At 32.6% G+C, this 19,767-nt stretch overlaps 1 protein-coding gene across 1 annotated transcript; it reads right to left on the bottom strand.

Moving 5' to 3' along the window:
* Positions 1–14,214: 14,214 nt before the first annotated feature.
* On the bottom strand, positions 14,215–19,491 carry LOC121257803 (caffeic acid 3-O-methyltransferase). The gene is made up of 4 exons (XM_041159042.1): positions 18,844–19,491; positions 15,882–16,192; positions 15,590–15,654; positions 14,215–14,785 (listed from the first exon to the last, which is right to left on the bottom strand). Exons 1-4 carry the CDS (start codon positions 19,260–19,262, stop codon positions 14,483–14,485), a joined length of 1,098 nt encoding a protein of 365 aa, XP_041014976.1. The 5' UTR covers positions 19,263–19,491; the 3' UTR covers positions 14,215–14,482.
* Positions 19,492–19,767: the final 276 nt, after the last annotated feature.

The following is a 19,767-nucleotide window of genomic DNA, read 5'->3' as shown; positions in this document are numbered from 1 at the left end:
AAACTAGACCGGACCGGTTACACTCCTACCAGTTACAAACTGATACTTTCAGTTTTACAGGTTATAAAAAGAATCTGCCATAAAACTTGCTATAAAAAATATGCTATAAAAAAACAGTTATAAAAATAGAAAATCTATTGTAAAAAAAAAAAAAAAAAAATCTGCCATAAACAAATTCACACATTAAAAAATCTGCCACAGTACAAGCTACTATCTAAAATCTGAAAATTTTAAATTACAAATTTCACAAAAAATTTGGAAATTCCATATTACAAGTGTCAAGTCTAGATTACATGTCCATATTACAAAATAAAATTAAAAATAAAGTAGTAACAATCTCATCACGTGTCCACATGACAAAATAAAAATACAATACCAATATTAAATTGTCTATACAATAAAAAAATACAACCAGAACAATATGCTGCTATGCACCAAGGCAACAACTCCAATAGTCTCATTAGTCCATTCAAACAAATCTTGCAATTATATTCAAATAAATCAAAGAACCGTTAATTTCAATTAAAAGTTAATAATTACATGGAATGGTTAAAAAAGTGTAAAAAGGTGACCTACCTTAATCATCTCAAAAAACTTAATCAGGTTTTTAAGAACTTTCAACTTCTTCCATGAGCTCTACACAAAAGAAAAAGAAAAAGAAAGTAAGCATAATAATTAAAAAAATTTCAAAATATGATATACAATATAGAGATAATAAAAAAAAGGTGAATGGATGCTATATACTTGCATCAAAGTTCTCAAAATCCTAAACATTATCTATTAAATTGCGAATGCTAATTGGGGTGGAAGAAGAACAGAGCTAATTTTGTGCACAAATAATTTCTTTTACCATTAGTGGAGACAAGCTACTGCAGAAATGATCAAGTACCCGACTTGTTGTGCTAGAAGCAGACTCAAAGGCCACTGTAGATACTGGAACTACAAGAACATCTCACGCAAATGGAGTTAACCTTCCACCAAGTCAACAAGTCGAATTTATTATCATCTTCTTCACATTTTTTAGACAAACACCTTTACACTTCGGATTTACTTTCCAAAAAGTTTTCTGACTCAAACGCATATTGAATTGAGCCAACTTAAATAACCTCATATCTTTTACCCAACTAGTTGAACTTGTAGTACTAGTCCCTCACTTGCTTGATTGACTTATGGTTTGAACTTGTTCCCCAACATCACCTCTGTCATTTTCATAATAACTATTGTATAAACGAGTCAAGGCATCTTTAACTCGGTCTACCAACATAACAAAAATCAAACTATTATAAACATACATTTCTTCGAAACGAAATTCAAGACATCACAATTTATATCGAGGATAACCAACATACAACAAGGGATTCATTTTTTTCAAGATTCTCCCAATACTTTTCAAATTTAGACTTTATATTACGTGCCATTGACCTCAAATTATGCAGCCCCTTCCATACACTCCATATTAATTGCATCCTGAATGGTCGTTAGCTCTAGAAAAAAAGAGTTGCAAGTGACATAATTGGCCCCCAGAGAAACGTAAGGTTACATCATAAAAAAGTTTAAGACATTTTACAAATAATTTACTCATAGCCCAATCATCCTTGGTTGGAGGCCCTAACTTGGATGTCACTCCCTTACTCAACTCACTAATATCATTATCATCATCCTCACTATCATCCTTCCCAACACTCTTAACATATCTTGAGTCTTCCTCCTCTAGCCATTGAAATGCTTTTCGAAACTTTTCAACCCTATCCAACATCATATAGGTGAAGTTTCAACAAATTGCTACATCTAAGTATACGTGACTTTTACACGTAATATCTTCACTATCACAACATTGTCTAAACGTGCTCCACCTTTGTGGAGAAGATTTCATATAGTTCACAACCCCTCTAATTATTGCAATTGATTGATCTAATTCCTTCAATCCATCCTGACAAAATATGAGCACAACATCTCATATGCAAGAACTCATGTTCTAAAATCGTATCATTTTACTTTCTTGTCTTTCTTTCGATATACGAAATTACCTTATTATTTGAACTTACATTATGGAGTGTAATTGTAATTTTTTTTTTGTCTCCCCCATTTAATCAAATACATTTCAATTTTCTTATCAAGTGTCTCACCCTTATGGTTTTCAACCTTACAAAAGTTGATAATTCTTTTGTGCGTTTTTCAATCTTCATCAATAAAATATGCGGTGAGACACGTGTAATTAAAATTTTACACAGATGTCTATATATCCGTAGTAAGACAAATTCGTTGTCCCTTAAGAGCACTTTTCAACTTATCTTTCTCTCTCTAATAAAGTTTAAAAACATGTTTTGTAACCGTTATACGTGATGGAATCCCAATTCATCTAGGTTGCACAACAAATATCAATCTCTTAAATCTCTCCCCTTCTACAAATCTAAAGGGTAGCTCATCAACAATCGACATTTCTGCAAAGGCTTCTCTACAAGGCTCAACACTAAAAACAATAGGTACAAGCCCCACATTGGTTTCCCAAACTACAGATCTTTTCCTACTAGTTTCAGTATGTGTCTTACATTATATTTGGGTGAAAGTAGATCATGAGTCATTGTTAATTTCATTGTCCTTTCCATTGCAGATTGAACATTGGTGGATGTTTAATTTGAATGATCCATTTGTAACAATAAAATAACTCATATTAAGAATAAGTATTAATGAAAAAAATATTTAAAGTAGAAACAAGTACAACCCATTAAGCTCAAATAATCACAAAATCAAATTTATTAAAATACAATAAAATTGTAAACCCAAAAAATAATTGTAATTAAAACAAAATAATCACAAAATCAGGTTTATTAAAACACAATATCAACTTTATTAAAACACTCCAAAATAAGTAAAAATAGCAACCCTAAATCATTGAAATCCTAAATCAGAACAATCTGTAACAACAAAACATTGACATAAAATAATCAAAAAATCAATAACCCTAAATCAAAACAATCTGTAACAACAAAATATTGATAGAAAAAAATCACAAAATCAATAACCCTAAATTAGTACAATTTGTAACAACAATCAGTAACCCTAAATCACTGAAACCCTAAATCAGGACAATATGTAGAAAATAAGAGCAATAGTAGTGAAATTAACTTAGCTAAATTTTGGTCAAAGTTTAGCTAAGTTGCATAAAAATTGACTACAATGGACTCAATATAACTACGGTGTTTTTAGCCAAATGTATTTTCACTGGCCAAATTTGGGCAGCTCAAGTTGCTGGCCAAATCATTTTTGGGCAAAAAGAATTACTCTTCCCACCTGCTATCTATCCCGCGCAAGAAGAAAAAACATGAAGAAAAACTATTTCGGCCAAATCTCAAAAGTACGAACTCCACTATTTCTCAAAAGCACGAACTCTACCATTTCTGCCAATCCAGCAGCTACAGCCAAACGACTCCTGGTAAGTCATGCCGTCGACGTCTCCCACCATCGCAGTCGAACGCCTCCTAGTAAGCCACCCAGTTGTCGCCTCTTTTTTTTTTCCTCTCTCTCTCTGTCTTTCTCGGTTTTTTTCCCTAGAAAATTGATTTTCTCTTGTCCATTCCATTTGATTGCCATAAATCTGTGAAATATTTAGGAGATTTTTTGATATTTTTTGTCATTCTATTTGATTTCCATTTAATTGCCATAAATCCATATAAATCTGTAAGATTTTCTTGGTTGAAACCATGAGATTTGATGTTGATGGAAAATCATGTAGATGGGTGTTTCCTTGTTTTGGGATCCATGGGGAAGGTTTTCCATGGCCGAAGGTGACTCAAGGCTTGTTTGTTGGATCTTCTTGTATTGGAGTGTTCCATCTGGCCCGGGATTCTAGAGAACTCTGTTCTTAATGAATCAATGCAGGTGGCTTTTAATTTATGATTATATATATATATATATATATATATATATATATAAGTGCCTTTATACTTTGTAGCCTACAAATGTACTTCACTTCTTTATGTTTATATGTCTTCTTATTGATGCCTTCAAAAATTGTTTAGACACAGATGTCAGTGTGTGATCTGTTGGTTTTATGTTGATTGAGTGACTGTCTGCCTGGTAGGATATTTCTTTTTTAAATCAATGTATGATTTTCTTCATAATTAAGATGAAGTTACCATTGATCACCAAAAACGAAAAAAACAATAATTATGACTATCATTGATGCGGTGAAACATATTAGTGTGTTTTAGCAACAATAGTTTGGTGGAGCTAATGATGTTGTAATGTGTCAGTAAAAATATACAATTATGGTCTACTCATATAAGGAATGTTAAGAATGGCATGAAATAATGGTATAGTAGCCGATGAAGGCTTGAAGGAGTCAATAATCAAAATTTTGGGAGAGTAAGTTGATTGTATTTGTTTTAGAAATGCGTAAGCATAGAGGATGAGTAGGCTGTGCAATCCCCTTCCCCCTTTATTCTTTGAATACTTGACTCTCAATGCATTTTTATCATACTAATTTATCTCTATCATATTTCTCCTACATAGTGCGAGACTTAGTGAGTGGGACATCACACATATGCTTAATATTCCTCATTTTTTTTTCTTATTCACACATATGCTTAATTAGACTTAGTAAGTAGGCTATCATGGCTTTTTGAAATCTTTGGTCCACCTATTCAACATGTTGATGGGCTGCAATTTTTGAAATTATGTCCCTTGCTGCATCACCTAATTTTTTACAACAACAAATAATGACCATTATTTTTTGAGATTATGTTCATTGCTGCATCACTTCTTATAGTCTTTCTAGTTCCAAAAAGTATCAACAAGCACGATGCCACTTGACAACTTAACACTATCACAATGAATGAAAATAATGCAGATTTCAAACTAAATCAGTTGTCCATAGACTAACTCATATTTTTAATTAGCATTCTTGTAAACATTTTCTACCTTTAGAGTTCAAACTGCTTATTTCCTCACATATCTTGTTAGGAATGGATCCATACACTCACCGTAATACCAATTTCACAAGTCTTCTAGATAAAAGTGACCTTTTTATGGGTGCCACAAATGAGATTAATGGACAGCAACTCTTTCCACCATGAGTTGAGGTTATTAAGGTTAAACCGAGTGGACGAAAATCACCACAAGGTAATAATTTTAGTAACGAGGAAGATTTGATGCTTATGGAGGGATGGCTTGAAGTTTCCTTAGATACGGTGCAAGGAAAAGATAAAAAACATATGATGTTTTGGAAAAGAATTCATAAATATTTTGCAGAAAACAAGAAATTTGATTCTACACGTAACTACAAATCTCTAATGAACTGATGGTCGATGATTTAACAAGCGGTAAATAAGTTTTATCATTACTTGGCACAAGTAGAAGGAATGCATCCAAGTGGTTTTAATGAGCAAGACAATGTATGTTTTCCACATTTTAAGCTTTTTTTTAACATGCTAATTCTAATTACTTTGTACCATGCATTGCAGTAGTTGAATAACATGTATACATTTACTTAATTATAAAGTGAGTTTCAAACTGAGCTTCATGGTACTTCATCCATGTAAATAGGCAATGCAAAAGTCATGTACCTAGAATTAGAGATGACAAATTTTCACTTTGATAATTTCTGGTGCGTGTTGAGATTCCATCCAAAGTGGGTGAGATATATGAAAATAGTGAAGTCGAAGAAAAAATCAAGTTGAAATGTTTCGACACCAAATTCAATAAATTTAGGAAAATATGAGGATTTTCATGCAACACCTTCAAATTTGGATTGACCAATGGGCCGTAAAGCAAAGAAAGAGAAACAAAAGAGAAAAGAAATGACGAACTCAGATTCTCTCGTGCTACGAAATGAGATGAAGGAAGATAGACAGAATAAACTCGTACTTATGCAAGAAGCGCGTGATCATGATAATAAGATGTTGTGTCTTACACAAGAGGAAGTGAGTCTTAAGCAAGTGGAAGTGCGTATTCAGAAAGAGAAGGTTTTACTTAAGTTGGAGAAAGTATGGATTGAAGAAAAAAAAGAAGAGGAAATAATTATGATGATAAATACAAGTACCATGCCTCCAATGCTACAACAATACTATCTTCATTAACAAATGGAAATACTTGCAAGTCATGCTAAGAAAAACTAGCTATCATGTATTTTATGGAGCAATATTTTATTTGTGGTTTGTTGTTTTTTTAGAAGTATGGAGTAACTTTTATTTGATGTTTTAAATCTCGGATTGTATTTGACATTTAAGGAGTTTTTAACTCCAACATTGTTTATGTTTTATGGACTAACATTTATTTGATGCAAAGCAAAAAGTTTTGTAGCTAGTGAATCAATATGGCACGATTTTTTTGAAAAACTGTAAAGAAGGCATCCATCAACATAGAATAATTGAAAATAAAATTTCTATTTTCATATGCGATACTACCCAAGTATACAGAGTAAACATCAAAGATTCAAAATGGCTAGGAACACAGAAACTACCACGAAGGGAAGTCACAAAACAACAGAACCATGAGAGCTCCTCAAACACAAAATCCATAATTCTCATCCTTTTAGAAAGTAAGAAACATAAAGCTTTAATACAACCATACACCATAAAACATAAATACACCAATACAACCATAAAACAATATGACAACCATAAACTTTAATAAAACCTTACACCATAAAATAATAACACACCAATACAACCATAAAGCATTATGTGGTACTATATTGTTGCCATAAGTGCTCGACGAGGTCTGTTTGGAGTTGACAATGGATTTTCTTATCCCTAAGAGCATGATGGTGTTGAATGAACTTGCTAAATTCAAGTGTACGACTTGTTGACTCTGGATCATGTGTGCTTTCTGCCAATTGTTCATATTCGAACTTTTTTTCTTCATTGTCAGCCTGTCCATCTCCAATGATGATATTATGTAAAATTAGGTATGCCAACATAATATCGTTGAGTGATTCAATGTGAAAAAATCGTACAAATCCATGAATTATAGAAAGTTGTTCTTGAAGCACACCAAAAGCATGTTATACATCATTCTTTGCAGACTCCTAGGCTGCAACAAAGTATTTTATCTTGTTTCATTGGAGAGCTGAGATGGTTTTAACAAATGTTGCTCATTGTGGATAAATATCATCAGCAAGATAGTATCTCATTACATAGTTGTGACCATTAATGGTGTAGGAGTAAGTCGGAGTATGCCCTTAAGCAATGTCAGAAAATATAAATGATCTATCAATCTCATTCATATCATTATGAGATCCCGGTAATCCAAAAAAAGCATGTCAAATCCATAAATTGTAAGAAACCACTACTTCTAAAATAACTGTCGGTTCATGGATATGACTAAAGTACATACCATGCCAAGTAGTTAGGCAATTCTTCTACTTCCAGTGCATACAATCAATGCTCTCTAACATACCTTGAAATCCATGTTTCTCACCAACAGCGAGCAATCTAAAAATGTCATCATTGTTGGGTTTCCTTAAGTATGCTTCAAAAAAAATTGAAACAGCTACTTTGACAAGATTTTTTAGGCTTCTTACTGCGGTAGTCTCTCTAATTTTCAAATATTTATCCATAAAATCATATGTGACACCATATGCAAGCATCCTCAGAGCAACTGTTATTTTTTTAAGGAAAGAAGAACCAAGCCTTCCAGCTCTATCTCATCTTTAGACAAAATAAGATTCATGGACTTTTACCGTAACTTGGATACAAAGAAATAGAGAATGATTTATTCGAAATCTCATTTGAAAGTATTTGTGAGGATAGATTGGAGGATTAACAAAATAGTCGGGAAAAAGAATTTGGTGGGGTTGCAATCGATCGTGTTTGATGAATCTACGTGATTTTTTAAAAGAACCACATGAGCTTGATCATTCTTTTTCTAAAATAAGTTGTCTTGCTATCTCAAATTCTTCATCAGAATCTAAACTGATAAGTGTCATTTTGTGAAAAAGTGAACGATCCATTGAGAGAAAATGAAAATAAAGATTTCATAGATACACTTGAGTTGAAGTGAATGAAATTGTTGACGAAATGTTATATTTTATAGTGAAAAAATATAACCATTAGAGAAATATAATTGTTAAAAATATATCCATTGGAGAAATATAATCATTGGAGAAAATAAGGCAGTAAAAAACATATCCGTTAGAAAGGTATGACCGTTGAAAAAATATGACCATTGGAGAAATATAGTCATTAAAAAAATATATTGGTTGGAGAAATATAGTTGTTGAAAATAAAGTCGTTGGCAAAAATATTGCAGAAAAAATATATCCGTTGTGAATATATAACCATTGGAAAAATATGACCATTGTAAAAAAAACCGTTGGAAAATTTTATCCATTAGGAATAATATGAACGTTAAAAAATTAATGTGTACTTTTCTAATAATGAATAAATATTCAAATTACAATTAGAAATAAAATAAATGAAAAATTCAAAATCACTATTTTAATAGAATAGTGATAGATTTGTTGAATCTGTTATTTGATATTGTTGAAAAGTGGTTAGCTAAATTTATAAATGTAAATTCTCTAGCCAAATTTTGGCCAAATTTTGTTAATTCCACTACTAGTACTCTAATCATAAAATCAGTAACCCTAAATCAGAACAATCTGTAACGACAAAATATTGATAGAAAATAATCGTAAAATCAGTATACCAATTCAACAAAATTTGTAAGTTGATTGATTCAATAAAAATTCTAAATATGTTAGATGGAAAGGGCAGTTGAAGGCGTCAACGGTGTTGATGATGAGAGGCTGATAGTAAGAGAGGGCACTAAAACCCTAAATTTGTAAATTCAAAAAAATTAAAAAACCCTAAGTCAGATTTTCCATTCGGTTAAACACTTAAACTTGAAACAATGAAATGATTTATATAAGTGATAAGTCTCATAAGTCCCTAAACAAAAAATCCTAAACAAAACAAGTCACATAACTCCATTAGTGATAACCTACATTCAGTACACATACCGATGGTGTCGCAAGAGGCTACTCATGGCACTGGACTGTTGAGTGTGGTGAGAGAAGGCGGGGTTGTTGGCACTAGGTAGAAATCAGATGAGAGTAGAGGTGAGAGTAAAGAGAATTGCGTGCCCCCGGGGGAGGGGGTAACCCTAAACCCCAACCAATTAAAACGGCGTCGTTTAATCCTCTAAAAAGGACATTGTTTTAATTAGTTAGGGCTTATTTACGTTATTAGGTCATTAAACGACGCTGTTTCACAAGGGGCCAGTGCAGTCTCCAGGCCCCTGGGTTTCAAAACGACGTTGTTTTGTATTTTAGGACTTATATTTAATATATATAGTATATATATATAATATATATTTTATAGGGATATAATATATTTTGTTTAAATATTATATATAATATAATAGTACCTGAAACATATCATATTCAGGACATCTAATGGATCTTGGGAGTCCATTAGATGTACTGGATGATAAACTGAGTTGTCATGAGAAGAATAAGCCTGTTGAACTTGAGAGTGAGAGGCATGTGGAGCTGGTGATAATGTGGCTTGTTGTGATGAAGATAATTTGCTCTAATGCAAAGGATCTTCTTCATCATCGCTGTCTGAGACTTGTGACATTGCCTCAACTAACTAATTTCTTCAAGTCTTTATTGCTTGTAATCTTGTAAATGTCTTTCTATGTTTAATATATTATAATCTTCTTGATTGATACTATCAAGCTCTATAGGTATACTAGCTAAATATTCAAATTTGAATAAAGAATTCATTGAGACATAATTCTTAAGCAAGGATTTCCAATATTAAGATTTTGTGGGAACACTATCGAGACCACCCTTAAAGCTTTCTAACAAAAATAGGTTGACTAACGGATTTTTATAGCTTACCAACATAAGACTCTATATAGCTTATCGCTGTTTAAAATCTGTATCAGTGAATTTTTTATACTTTTTAAAGTAAGGATACTCAAATAATTCCTTATACTTTTTAATTTCGTTTATTAAGAAGTTACAATAATCATTACATTCTTCAATTGTTGCTTCTATACTTTTGAATACCCTATATCTGTTAGTCATTACTTCCTTATCTTGTTTCATTAGTTGTTATTTTTTTTTTATTTAGATCATTAATTTTATACATCATTATTTTTAATTCAAGTCTTGTATTATAATCTATACACCTTAAATCATATAGATCACGATAACAAGCACTATGAGCAAAATAATATTCTATAAAAACAATAGATATCATAACAATAATAAAATAAATACCAATATCAACAGCGAATAGCTCTAATATCAATAACACATCCCAGCTAATATATATATATATAATATTTAATGTATAGTTAATTAATTTATAATATAATAATAGGCGATAAAACCAGTCATATGTATGATATAATATATGCAGGCGGTATAAACGAGCATATGCATGAATTATTAATTATATATATATCTAAAGATAGAAATCATAATTGATAAACTTGACTTTATTAAAAACATAATACTTACAAAGAGATTAATTTTCAGAAGGATTGGAAGCAAAAGATATGAAAGAAGTTTTACAAAGAGAGTATTTTATTAGTGAGGACTGAGATAAGGGAAGGACTTCAGATCGAATTTTTCTAAATGCCTTCTTTTGTTTACAAACTCTCTTTTATAGACACTAGAACAATAATTTTTTACACAGTAATCAATAATGGAAGCCTTAAAACTTTGTCTTCATTCATTAGCGGATAGTTGAACCAATAATGGTTTTGGATGAGTGGAATCGAACAATTTTCTGATAATGTCCAAAGTTACTTATTTTTATGCGGTGCTGGATCTGGAGAGATAATGCTTCTGACACTAATCAATAATGCTTCTGATTTTTGTCTTCTCGAATCACATGATTATTTGAGTGTCATAATCTGCAAGCTCCAGATCAAATGGATCTTGAGAGTCTATTAAATGTACTGGATGATAAGCTAAGTTGTCATAAGAAGAAGAGGCATGTTGAACTTGAGAATGAGAGGCCTGTTGAGCTAGTGATGATGAGGCTTGTTGTGATGGAAATAATCTGCTCTTATATTATACTATAACTATTATAATATATTAATATATACTACTACTATATATTATACTATTATAGTGTTACTAATACATGTAGTATATATATTATAGTGATACTAATACTATATACTATACTAACAGTGATATCAATATTATCTATAGTTATAGTGATTAGTATAACTATATATTAGTATTAATTATTGTGATTAGTATAACTATATCACTAATAGTATTAGTATAACTATATTATATCACTATAATATCATATAGTGATATAGTATTTGATTATAATTTATATATGTTAGTGATAATATGCTAGTATAAATATGTTAGTGTCTAACTTAGTTACTTATTTATATATTTAATATATATGTTAGCGATGATAATTAATATGTTAGTGGTTACATATATGCTAGTGATAATATATTATATGATGGCTACATATACTTTTTTATACATTAATACGAGTGTATATGATCAAATGTATAGAACTGTATGTATCAAAAGGAATATGTTGAGAATTTATTAGGTCATAAAATGTAATTAACATATAGATATATATATTTTATATTAATAACATATGATCAAATAAATGTTCACGTTTAAGATTAAAATATTATGTTATAAAATTCAAATTTTTATATTAATTAAAAATTTAACTAAAATATTATATTAAGGTTTATAAGATTAATTTTACAATATATCGAATGTTATATTAATTTTATGTTATTTGATTATTATGAGTAATAGGATTTTAAAAATCAATCTTATATTAATGAGCAATTTAGCATATAAATCATAATATAAAATTAATTCATGTATAATTATATATTATATAAAAAAGTTTCTATAATATTAAAAATTAATTAAAATATATATATCCGAACTGGTCCGGTGTCGGAAACCTAAAACTGGAACTAGTCCAGTTTTGACTGGTTTTTCATATGGCGAAACTGGTCCCGAACCGAACCAACCAGTTTGGGCCGGTTTGGTTCAGTTCATCGGTCCTTTTTTTTTTTTTTTCCCAGCCCTAGGCTCAACCTCAAATATTGGAGCAATTAATGTTTGCGTTACAAAAAGAACGTATGCAACAAAGGGTTGCTCCTCCATAGAGGTGTGTGCCGCTCTGTTGATAGCAGAGTGCAGCGGACTCCATGGGTGCCATGAGCAATGCAGCACAATGCTGCAGGTTGATTTCCTCTCGATTGTGTTGTAGAACAGCTCTTCATGACAGTATTGTTGCTTCTAACAACCAACGCTGCCTTTTGTGGTAGCGTGTAGCTTGTCTTGTCACCGCAGAAGTGCATTCCTTCACCTATGGTGGTCAATGTATCGAGGTGGTAAACACGTCACCCGTGCAGTAACACCCATGATGTACACTGCACGCATCACACAAGTGGTGAGCATTGCTGCCTCCTGTGGTTCTTGTAGCACTTGGGTGCCTCCAGTGCAAGCTGCAGCCTCATATGGCACATACAACATCAATATCTAGAACGCCTCCACATGCATAGGTTCGCGCTGCTTTGAGTGGTTGCAGCCGCTACTTGTGTAACGTCCTTTGGTTGCATTAACAATGCTCGACATCCATTAGGTGACGAACATTACATGAACCACCTCTCATGGTGGTATGGTCAAAACTGCTCCGTGCACTCGGGAAAAAAAATCCTAGTATACACAAAGCATCGTCGGCAAATCTTAGATTAGTGCAGTTGTTCTACGGATTTTCATCGTCATCATTGTTCATCCGAAATCATCCTATCGATAGTAGAGTGTGCTACGTGATATAAAGCCAGAGCAACACTCACATGTTCTACAACGTAAAATGCCAGGACTAGATTGACACACATTTGAGAGAGAGATTTTCTATTTTTGCATGAAGTGCTTCATCCAAATGGGAGTAAATAACCCCTCCAAGTGCTGGCCAGCTATTAAGGTTCATGAAGTGCCTATTAAATCACTTCATAACCTATGGACATACGAAGAAAAATAGGTGCCCACTATAAGTATTCCTTTATTACAAATATAAATGAAAAATAAAAGAAAGGGGAAATGGGTATTTATCAAATGATTATTTATTGGGTACTCTCAATGTACAGACACGTGGTGTTCATATCCTATTCAATAAGCCTTGTCAAGTACAATCGATGCTTACGTAATTTTATTTATGTGACATATTATGATAGGACGGAAATATTGCATAATTTTCCCTTTCCAAAAATAATGGCTATACAAACTTCTGAGAGATGGACAAAAAAGTTGAAGGAACCTCTTGTTTCTTTTCACAATTCTTTTTAATTCAATTTATTTAATTTTATCTCATTTAATTATTTTAAATTTTTATATAAAATAATTTAAAAAATATAAATTTTAAAATTTTAAAATAAAAATAATATTATATTTAATTTTTAATTTTTATTTCAATTCATCTCATTTGTAAAAACAAATAAGATTAGATTCATCTTAAATTTCGAGTGCCAAGTGTGCCAACTAGGTGCCAATAAAGTGCTTACTAGATTCATCCTGCTGCCGAGTACACCAAGAAGTCACCACAAAAGTGACATTAGGATGAACAGTGTAAAGTCCAAACCCATGCATACACTCAAAGTTTACACTCTAAGCACAACTTTAAGGTAATGATACGTGGATTGCAATTATAATAAATGCCCGCTCTTCTTTCCTTCTCTCTTTCCTATAAAATTTAATTTTTAAAATTTAATTAAAGGATCCATCTCCTTAATACAGAAAACGCACTTGTGTGTATAGGTATCTTTGGGGGACTAAAACTAACCAGGAGAGCGTGATACATGAACCAAGGCTGCGTTCCATGTCTTGAATCAAAGATTTAGATGGCTTTTGACAGTGAGTTGAGATAAGATCAGTTAAAATAAAAATTAAATAAAATATTAGTATAATATTATTTTTAATATTATTATAATTTTCAAATTTAAAAAAATTGAATTATTTATTATATTTTATGCAAAAATTTAAAAAAATTATAATGATGAGACGAAACGAGACGAAATACTATCCGGGACCTTAGGTGCTCCATTTTTTGGAAAAACATAATAACTTCTTAGTTTGCTGCAGCAGTGATTAGAGAGATAAATAGGCATTGGCTCTCATTTGGTCCAGCATGAGTGACCTGCTAATTTTAGCCTTTTCACTTCCACACAGAAAGCAATTTACAGAAATCCGAATTGAAAACACTTTTATTTCATTCAAGAAGCATATAATTTTCACAATATTCTGCCATCTTTTTTCACCTCTCTTTCTGTCTCGATATAGAAACTACATACACCAGAAAGCCACCAGTGAAAAAGACAGTCAGATCCTCAAAAACCAAATACAATAGGTATGTACCCCACCAGCCGAGGACACAAAGCTTTTTAATGAATTCTATGCTATGGTTATTGAAAGCACAGCCCATTACTTGGGAACACTTGAACTCCTGCCTGTTTAGCCGAGGTCTCAAAGCTTTTTAATGAATTCCATGATATAGGTATTGAAAGCACAACACATAACTCGGAACCCTTGAAATCCAGCACCTTTTGCCAAGGCCTCAAACTCCCTCTCGGTCCTCTCCTTCCCACCAGGATTATGAGCCAACATGATAACATCGATATGGATGACTCCCTTAGCAGCAAGGCTCGTGTCTGGGGCTACCGGAAGAATGCATTCAGCAACAATCACCTTCCCGTTGTCTGGAAGAGCTTCATAGCAGTTCTTCAAAAAGTTTAAGCAGTGCTCATCACTCCAATCATGACATATCCACTGTTTAAGGGAACACACACATGTCAAGAGCAAAAATCAATAGTTTAAAATGTTTTCACTTGATAATCCTATAGTTACAAACGGTAAGCCCCAAGAAAAGTTTTTATATGAACTTGAAGGTTTCAAATAAGAGAAAGATAAATGCATAAAGTGGATCTCACAATTTTTTTTTCTTATTGGCCCTGGGTGTCCAGGAATAGCGTCTCGACTATTCCTGGAGGTGCACAGGCCCTCGGCAAGTTCCCCGCAAGTGCAGAGGAAAATCTCTTAATCCGATAACCTTTAAAGATTGTTTACACTCAAGGGGATTTAAACCTTGGACCTGGGGAGCATACCCCCTAGCCCAAAGTCCTTATCACTTGAGCCAACCCCTAATCACAATATTTATTGGCGTCCCATGTGGATTTTTGAGATAACATTAAATACTTAATAAATCTTATATGATCCCCTTCAAGTATCTTTTATCTCCCACTTAAGGTCCTTAAATTTGTATAAAAAACTTCCGAACATCTTGATTCCTTTCTACTAAGGTTCCCTTTACCTTAGGAAAATTCAACAATCCACTGACATCATTCTACTGCAACGTGGAAATTGGGGTTAATTGATTTTTCTTTGAAAATGAAATACCCTCTACAGTAACAGTATGAAATCTGAGGTCAGGGAATCTTGAGTACTAGTGGTGCCATCCATGTGTCAAGCATCAATTTCCCATTGCAGTTTTATACAACTGGACCCAACTACAAGTCAAGTAAGGGAGTAGGTAAGAAAGTGAAAGGATTTGAGATCATTTAAGTTCAAACCCACCTTCATGAAAATGGCGTCTCCTTTTGGAACACTGACAAACATGTCACCTCCAACATGGTCTACACCTGCAGTCACCATCTCCATCGCATTAGCTCATATCAAACCCAAAAAATACGAAAAAAGATTATCATGTGGCCAACAGGGTTTTAGTTTTAGATGGAACGACTAGTCTGCAGCCAACGTTCTCTAAAATAAGTCTAAACTAAAGAAGGAAGGTCTGATAGTTTGGTTCTTAAATTAACTATAAGTGAATTATGATAAATATCAGCTTAAATTAAGCATACTATTATACCGGGATAAGATGGTGCATCCTCGATGACATGCGGCAAATCAAAATTGATGCCTCTTATAGAGGGGTATTTAGAGACGATCGTACTAAGGACAGCTCCTGTCCCACCACCAACATCGACCAATGATGTGAGGCCCTCAAAACCTTTGTAGGTCTCAAGGATTTTTTTCATGGTAATGGTAGAGTGATCAGACATTCCCTTGTTGAAGACCTTGTTGAATCTAAGATCTTTCCCATGATATTCAAATGAGGTCATTCCATGCGCCTTGTTAAATGGAATGCCACCTTCAAGAACAGCATCTTTCAAGTAGTACCTGTGGAAAAACAAAATTAGGTGAACAACTTCTCGTGCCAAAGATCTTCATCCCTGATCATCCAATCAGGTTTATCAACTTTCATAGAGAATACAAGTCCTAACTTTATTTTGTAGTAGTTTGCTAGTAAAGTCCTAGTTTGGTAATATGGTGGAATTGTTGATTAAAATACTACCATTGAATTGTTCACCAAAATAAGTTGGAAGCATAGAATTTTTCCAAAAATTGTTCAAACGTGGTAAGGCCATAAACATCAAATACATGATAAGCTGGTTTGATAGTGTGGGGAGATTGTGCTTTCCTGGATGTGGGAGTCTTTTTTTTTTTTTTTTTTTTCCTTGAGAAAAAGGAACAAAATCTTGGACTTTTCTAACATGGAAAAAACTACTTTGCCTCTCAATTTGACCACACAAGTTGACCGCTTGACAATTTTTTTTTTTACTTAATGATTAAGGAAGTGATTTTAAGGGTATTAGAGTATTTTTTATTTTTTTAAAATATTTAAATATATTAAAAAAATGTGAGAAAAATTGAATAAAAAAAAATCAAAAAGTGAAAAGCGGTCAACTTGAACGGCTATTCTGGGCGAGAGAGTAGCCCGACTCTTTTAACATTTGTTAGGTGTTATGAGTTGCCCACTAGAACCGTGGAGAAAGAGTAACCAAGGCCAAAATATAGGGAAAAGACAGAAGAATTCATGAAAACGTAAAATATAACTTGATTTATATCTATTCTTCCTTGGGAAAGATAAATATTTGCATCCGAAAATGCAAACCCAGAACAAATGCTTCGCTAGTTTTCATTTCTTTCTTCTTTATTGAAGAGTATGGCCTACCAGGCGTTGGGGGCATAATCATTGGAGGCACAAAGAATAAAAGTAGTCGCAGCCTTTTATAAGGAGTAACTAAGGATATCAAATGTTAAATCTATATATATATATATATATATATATATATATATATATTATGAAAAGAAATATCATCCACAAACATACACTACTTGGTGGTGGGTGAAGTAGTGGTTCATCTGAAAGTGAAGGGTACCCAATTCCCATCAGATGTTGTCTAAGCAACAAGGATGTGGTGCCAATCCTTTGTTTGGCTTATAGTCACAATTATAACTTCAATTCATTAATGAAATGAGTCTGTTTTCATAAAAAAAAAAAAAAAAAAATCCGCCCCCGAGCTTGCCCTCAACATTTTATGGTGGTCCTAAGTTTTTTTTTTCTCGCTAATTTTTATGGCACAAATTCCAAAGCTCAAAAAAAGAGAAGAAGAAAAAACATACGTTGCATGTCTCCAATCTCTCAATGTTCTTATTTCCTAACTTCTTTACTTTTTCCTTTTGTAAGTGTGAATGGTCATGTGTTTAAGCTTAGGTAATAATACTCTTACACTTCTTTTATTACTATCTTACTATTCAATTTTTTTTTTCTTTTTGCTCTTTGAATCTGGATGAAAATTCTCAGAACATGACATTCTTACATAATCTAGACAAAAATAAATTGAATCAACCAATGTAATCATGTAAATTAATTAAAAATAAATTCAATTTTATAAGATTAATAAATTCAATTTTATAAAAAAATCTTATATTTTAATATAATATTATAAAAAAAATTATAAGTTTGATATTCTCCTTATAATTTACAATATGTATATCACATTTAAAGTGCTACGAAAAGGGAACTCTTTCTTTCTAATAGTGTTTTTGAAACTCAAAGAGCAAAAGAAGGGATAATTTTACAAAATTGAATTTATTTTTAATTAAATTATATGATTAGGTTGCTTGATTCAATTTATTTCCGTTTAGATTATACAAGAAGGTCATGTTCTGAAATTTTTAATTCAAATTCAAAGAGCAAAATGACAAAAAAAAAAAAAAACCAAAAAACTGAGTAGTAAAACAGTAATAAAGTAGATGTAAGTGTAACATTATCCTTAAACTTGTTGGTTTTGTGTTGACTCCTGTGACATCTTTGTGAACTTGGGTTACTGGGTAGGTTTCTTCTTGATTTGTTTTTGGATGGTATAGATGAGAGACTGGGAAGAGAGAGAGGCTACATGTAATATAGGATAAGACTGAGATCTACCCGAGGGGGAGGTGTTTTTCCCTACTCTAAACACGTTGATCAATTCAATTGTAGGAAAAAAAAGTTGGGAGTTGTTGCCATAATTGCTGAAATCAATTTGTTGTTATGTAACGTCTCAGTCAAATGCTTGTTTAGTGCATGTCTCCTTCCTTTACGAATTAGGAGATAATTGAAAAGAAAGGGGGTAAAATTAGGCAAATCAACTAACAATTGAGTCTTGGATTTGCACACTCGATTTTATACATATTCATGGAATAGTCAAATCCTGAATATATATATATATATATATATATATATTTATATGGTTGCTGGCATAACCAATGAATTAAATGAGGATTTTTATGTTCATGTGACAAAAATCTACTTGTAAAACAAAGTACAAGTTTCATCAAATATTTTCATAATTTCAAGAGTTTAAAGGCCATGTTTTTCCTTTTAGTGGGATTTAAATGGTTTGTTCACATTACGAATGGAAATTGGCACAAACAATCATTACTTACTGATATTGGAAAAGGAAATCAAACCAAGAAAATAGAAAAAAATTTGAAGGAATGGTTACCAGCTCTCCATGAGGACCTTATCCTGATTCATGAGACAGAGAGCAGCAATAGAAACACCATCCTCATTCTTGGTCAAGAATTTGCAAACGGGACCCACGCCATACAGCCTCTCAACCCTGCCGTCGGGGAGTGTGCGTAGAGAGTAAGTGAGAACAGAGTAGCTGGCGAGGAGACGCAGGATGCGGTCCAGCATAACCGGCGCATCTGGGTTCGTAGTCGGGAGCTGGGAAGCGACCTCTGAAGGCGAGAGATACGCACCAGGGCCAGCCTTAGCGATGATGTCCAAGAGGTCGAGCTCTATGGCAGATTTGAGTACCATGGGAAGGACTGAAGCGCTGGCTAGTTGCATGGCGAAGAGGTTGGCTTCTTCGTCAGAGACTTGGGTCGGAGTCATCTGGGTTTCTCCGGTGGAGCCCATTCTGCTGCGTTCTGCTTGGGTTAGTTTTGATGTGATCACTTGCGAGACGTTGATGAAGGTGGAAAAGACAAGAGAAGAGAGAGAGAGAGAGAGAGAGAGATGTTTAACTTTTGTATGCTTGGAACAAGGCTGCAAAGTGGTGATATATAGGTGGTTTCTGGCTCAACCACCACCTTATACATTATCTCTCTCAATTATAAGTATTCCAATTTCCAAAAGTACTTTACAAAATCTGAAATAGTAAGGAGACAATCAATTTATAAATTTTTGTATAACTGAATAATAAAATATCTTTTTTTTATTATTTTTTATTTAATATTTATGTATTTAAATTTTAAAAGTTATTATTTTATTATAAAGTTGTAAAATAGTTCTATATTAATTGGTACTGTATTGCTTGGATACAACTATTCTCCAACTTTTTATGCAACTCTTTAGTATAATATTGTTATTTTTTAAATTTATTTGATCTTATAGTTTTGAACTTAACTAATAATAAAATATT

This window comes from Juglans microcarpa x Juglans regia, chromosome 3S (genome assembly GCF_004785595.1).
Source record: "Juglans microcarpa x Juglans regia isolate MS1-56 chromosome 3S, Jm3101_v1.0, whole genome shotgun sequence".
Taxonomy (NCBI): Eukaryota; Viridiplantae; Streptophyta; class Magnoliopsida; order Fagales; family Juglandaceae; genus Juglans; species Juglans microcarpa x Juglans regia.
The sequence above is the reverse complement of the archived record's forward strand: the minus strand, read 5'-3'. Positions and strand labels throughout refer to the sequence as shown.

Excerpts from the sequence above, each read along its gene's own strand:
- LOC121257803 (XM_041159042.1), bottom strand. The coding sequence starts at position 19,262 with ATGGGCTCCACCGGAGAAACCCAGATGACTCCGACCCAAGTCTCTGAC. Across the intron at positions 15,655-15,881 it reads GGATGCACCATCTTATCCCG|GTGTAGACCATGTTGGAGGT; the intron begins GTATAATAGTAT and ends TGGTGACTGCAG. Across the intron at positions 14,786-15,589 it reads GAGACGCCATTTTCATGAAG|TGGATATGTCATGATTGGAG; the intron begins GTGGGTTTGAAC and ends TCCCTTAAACAG.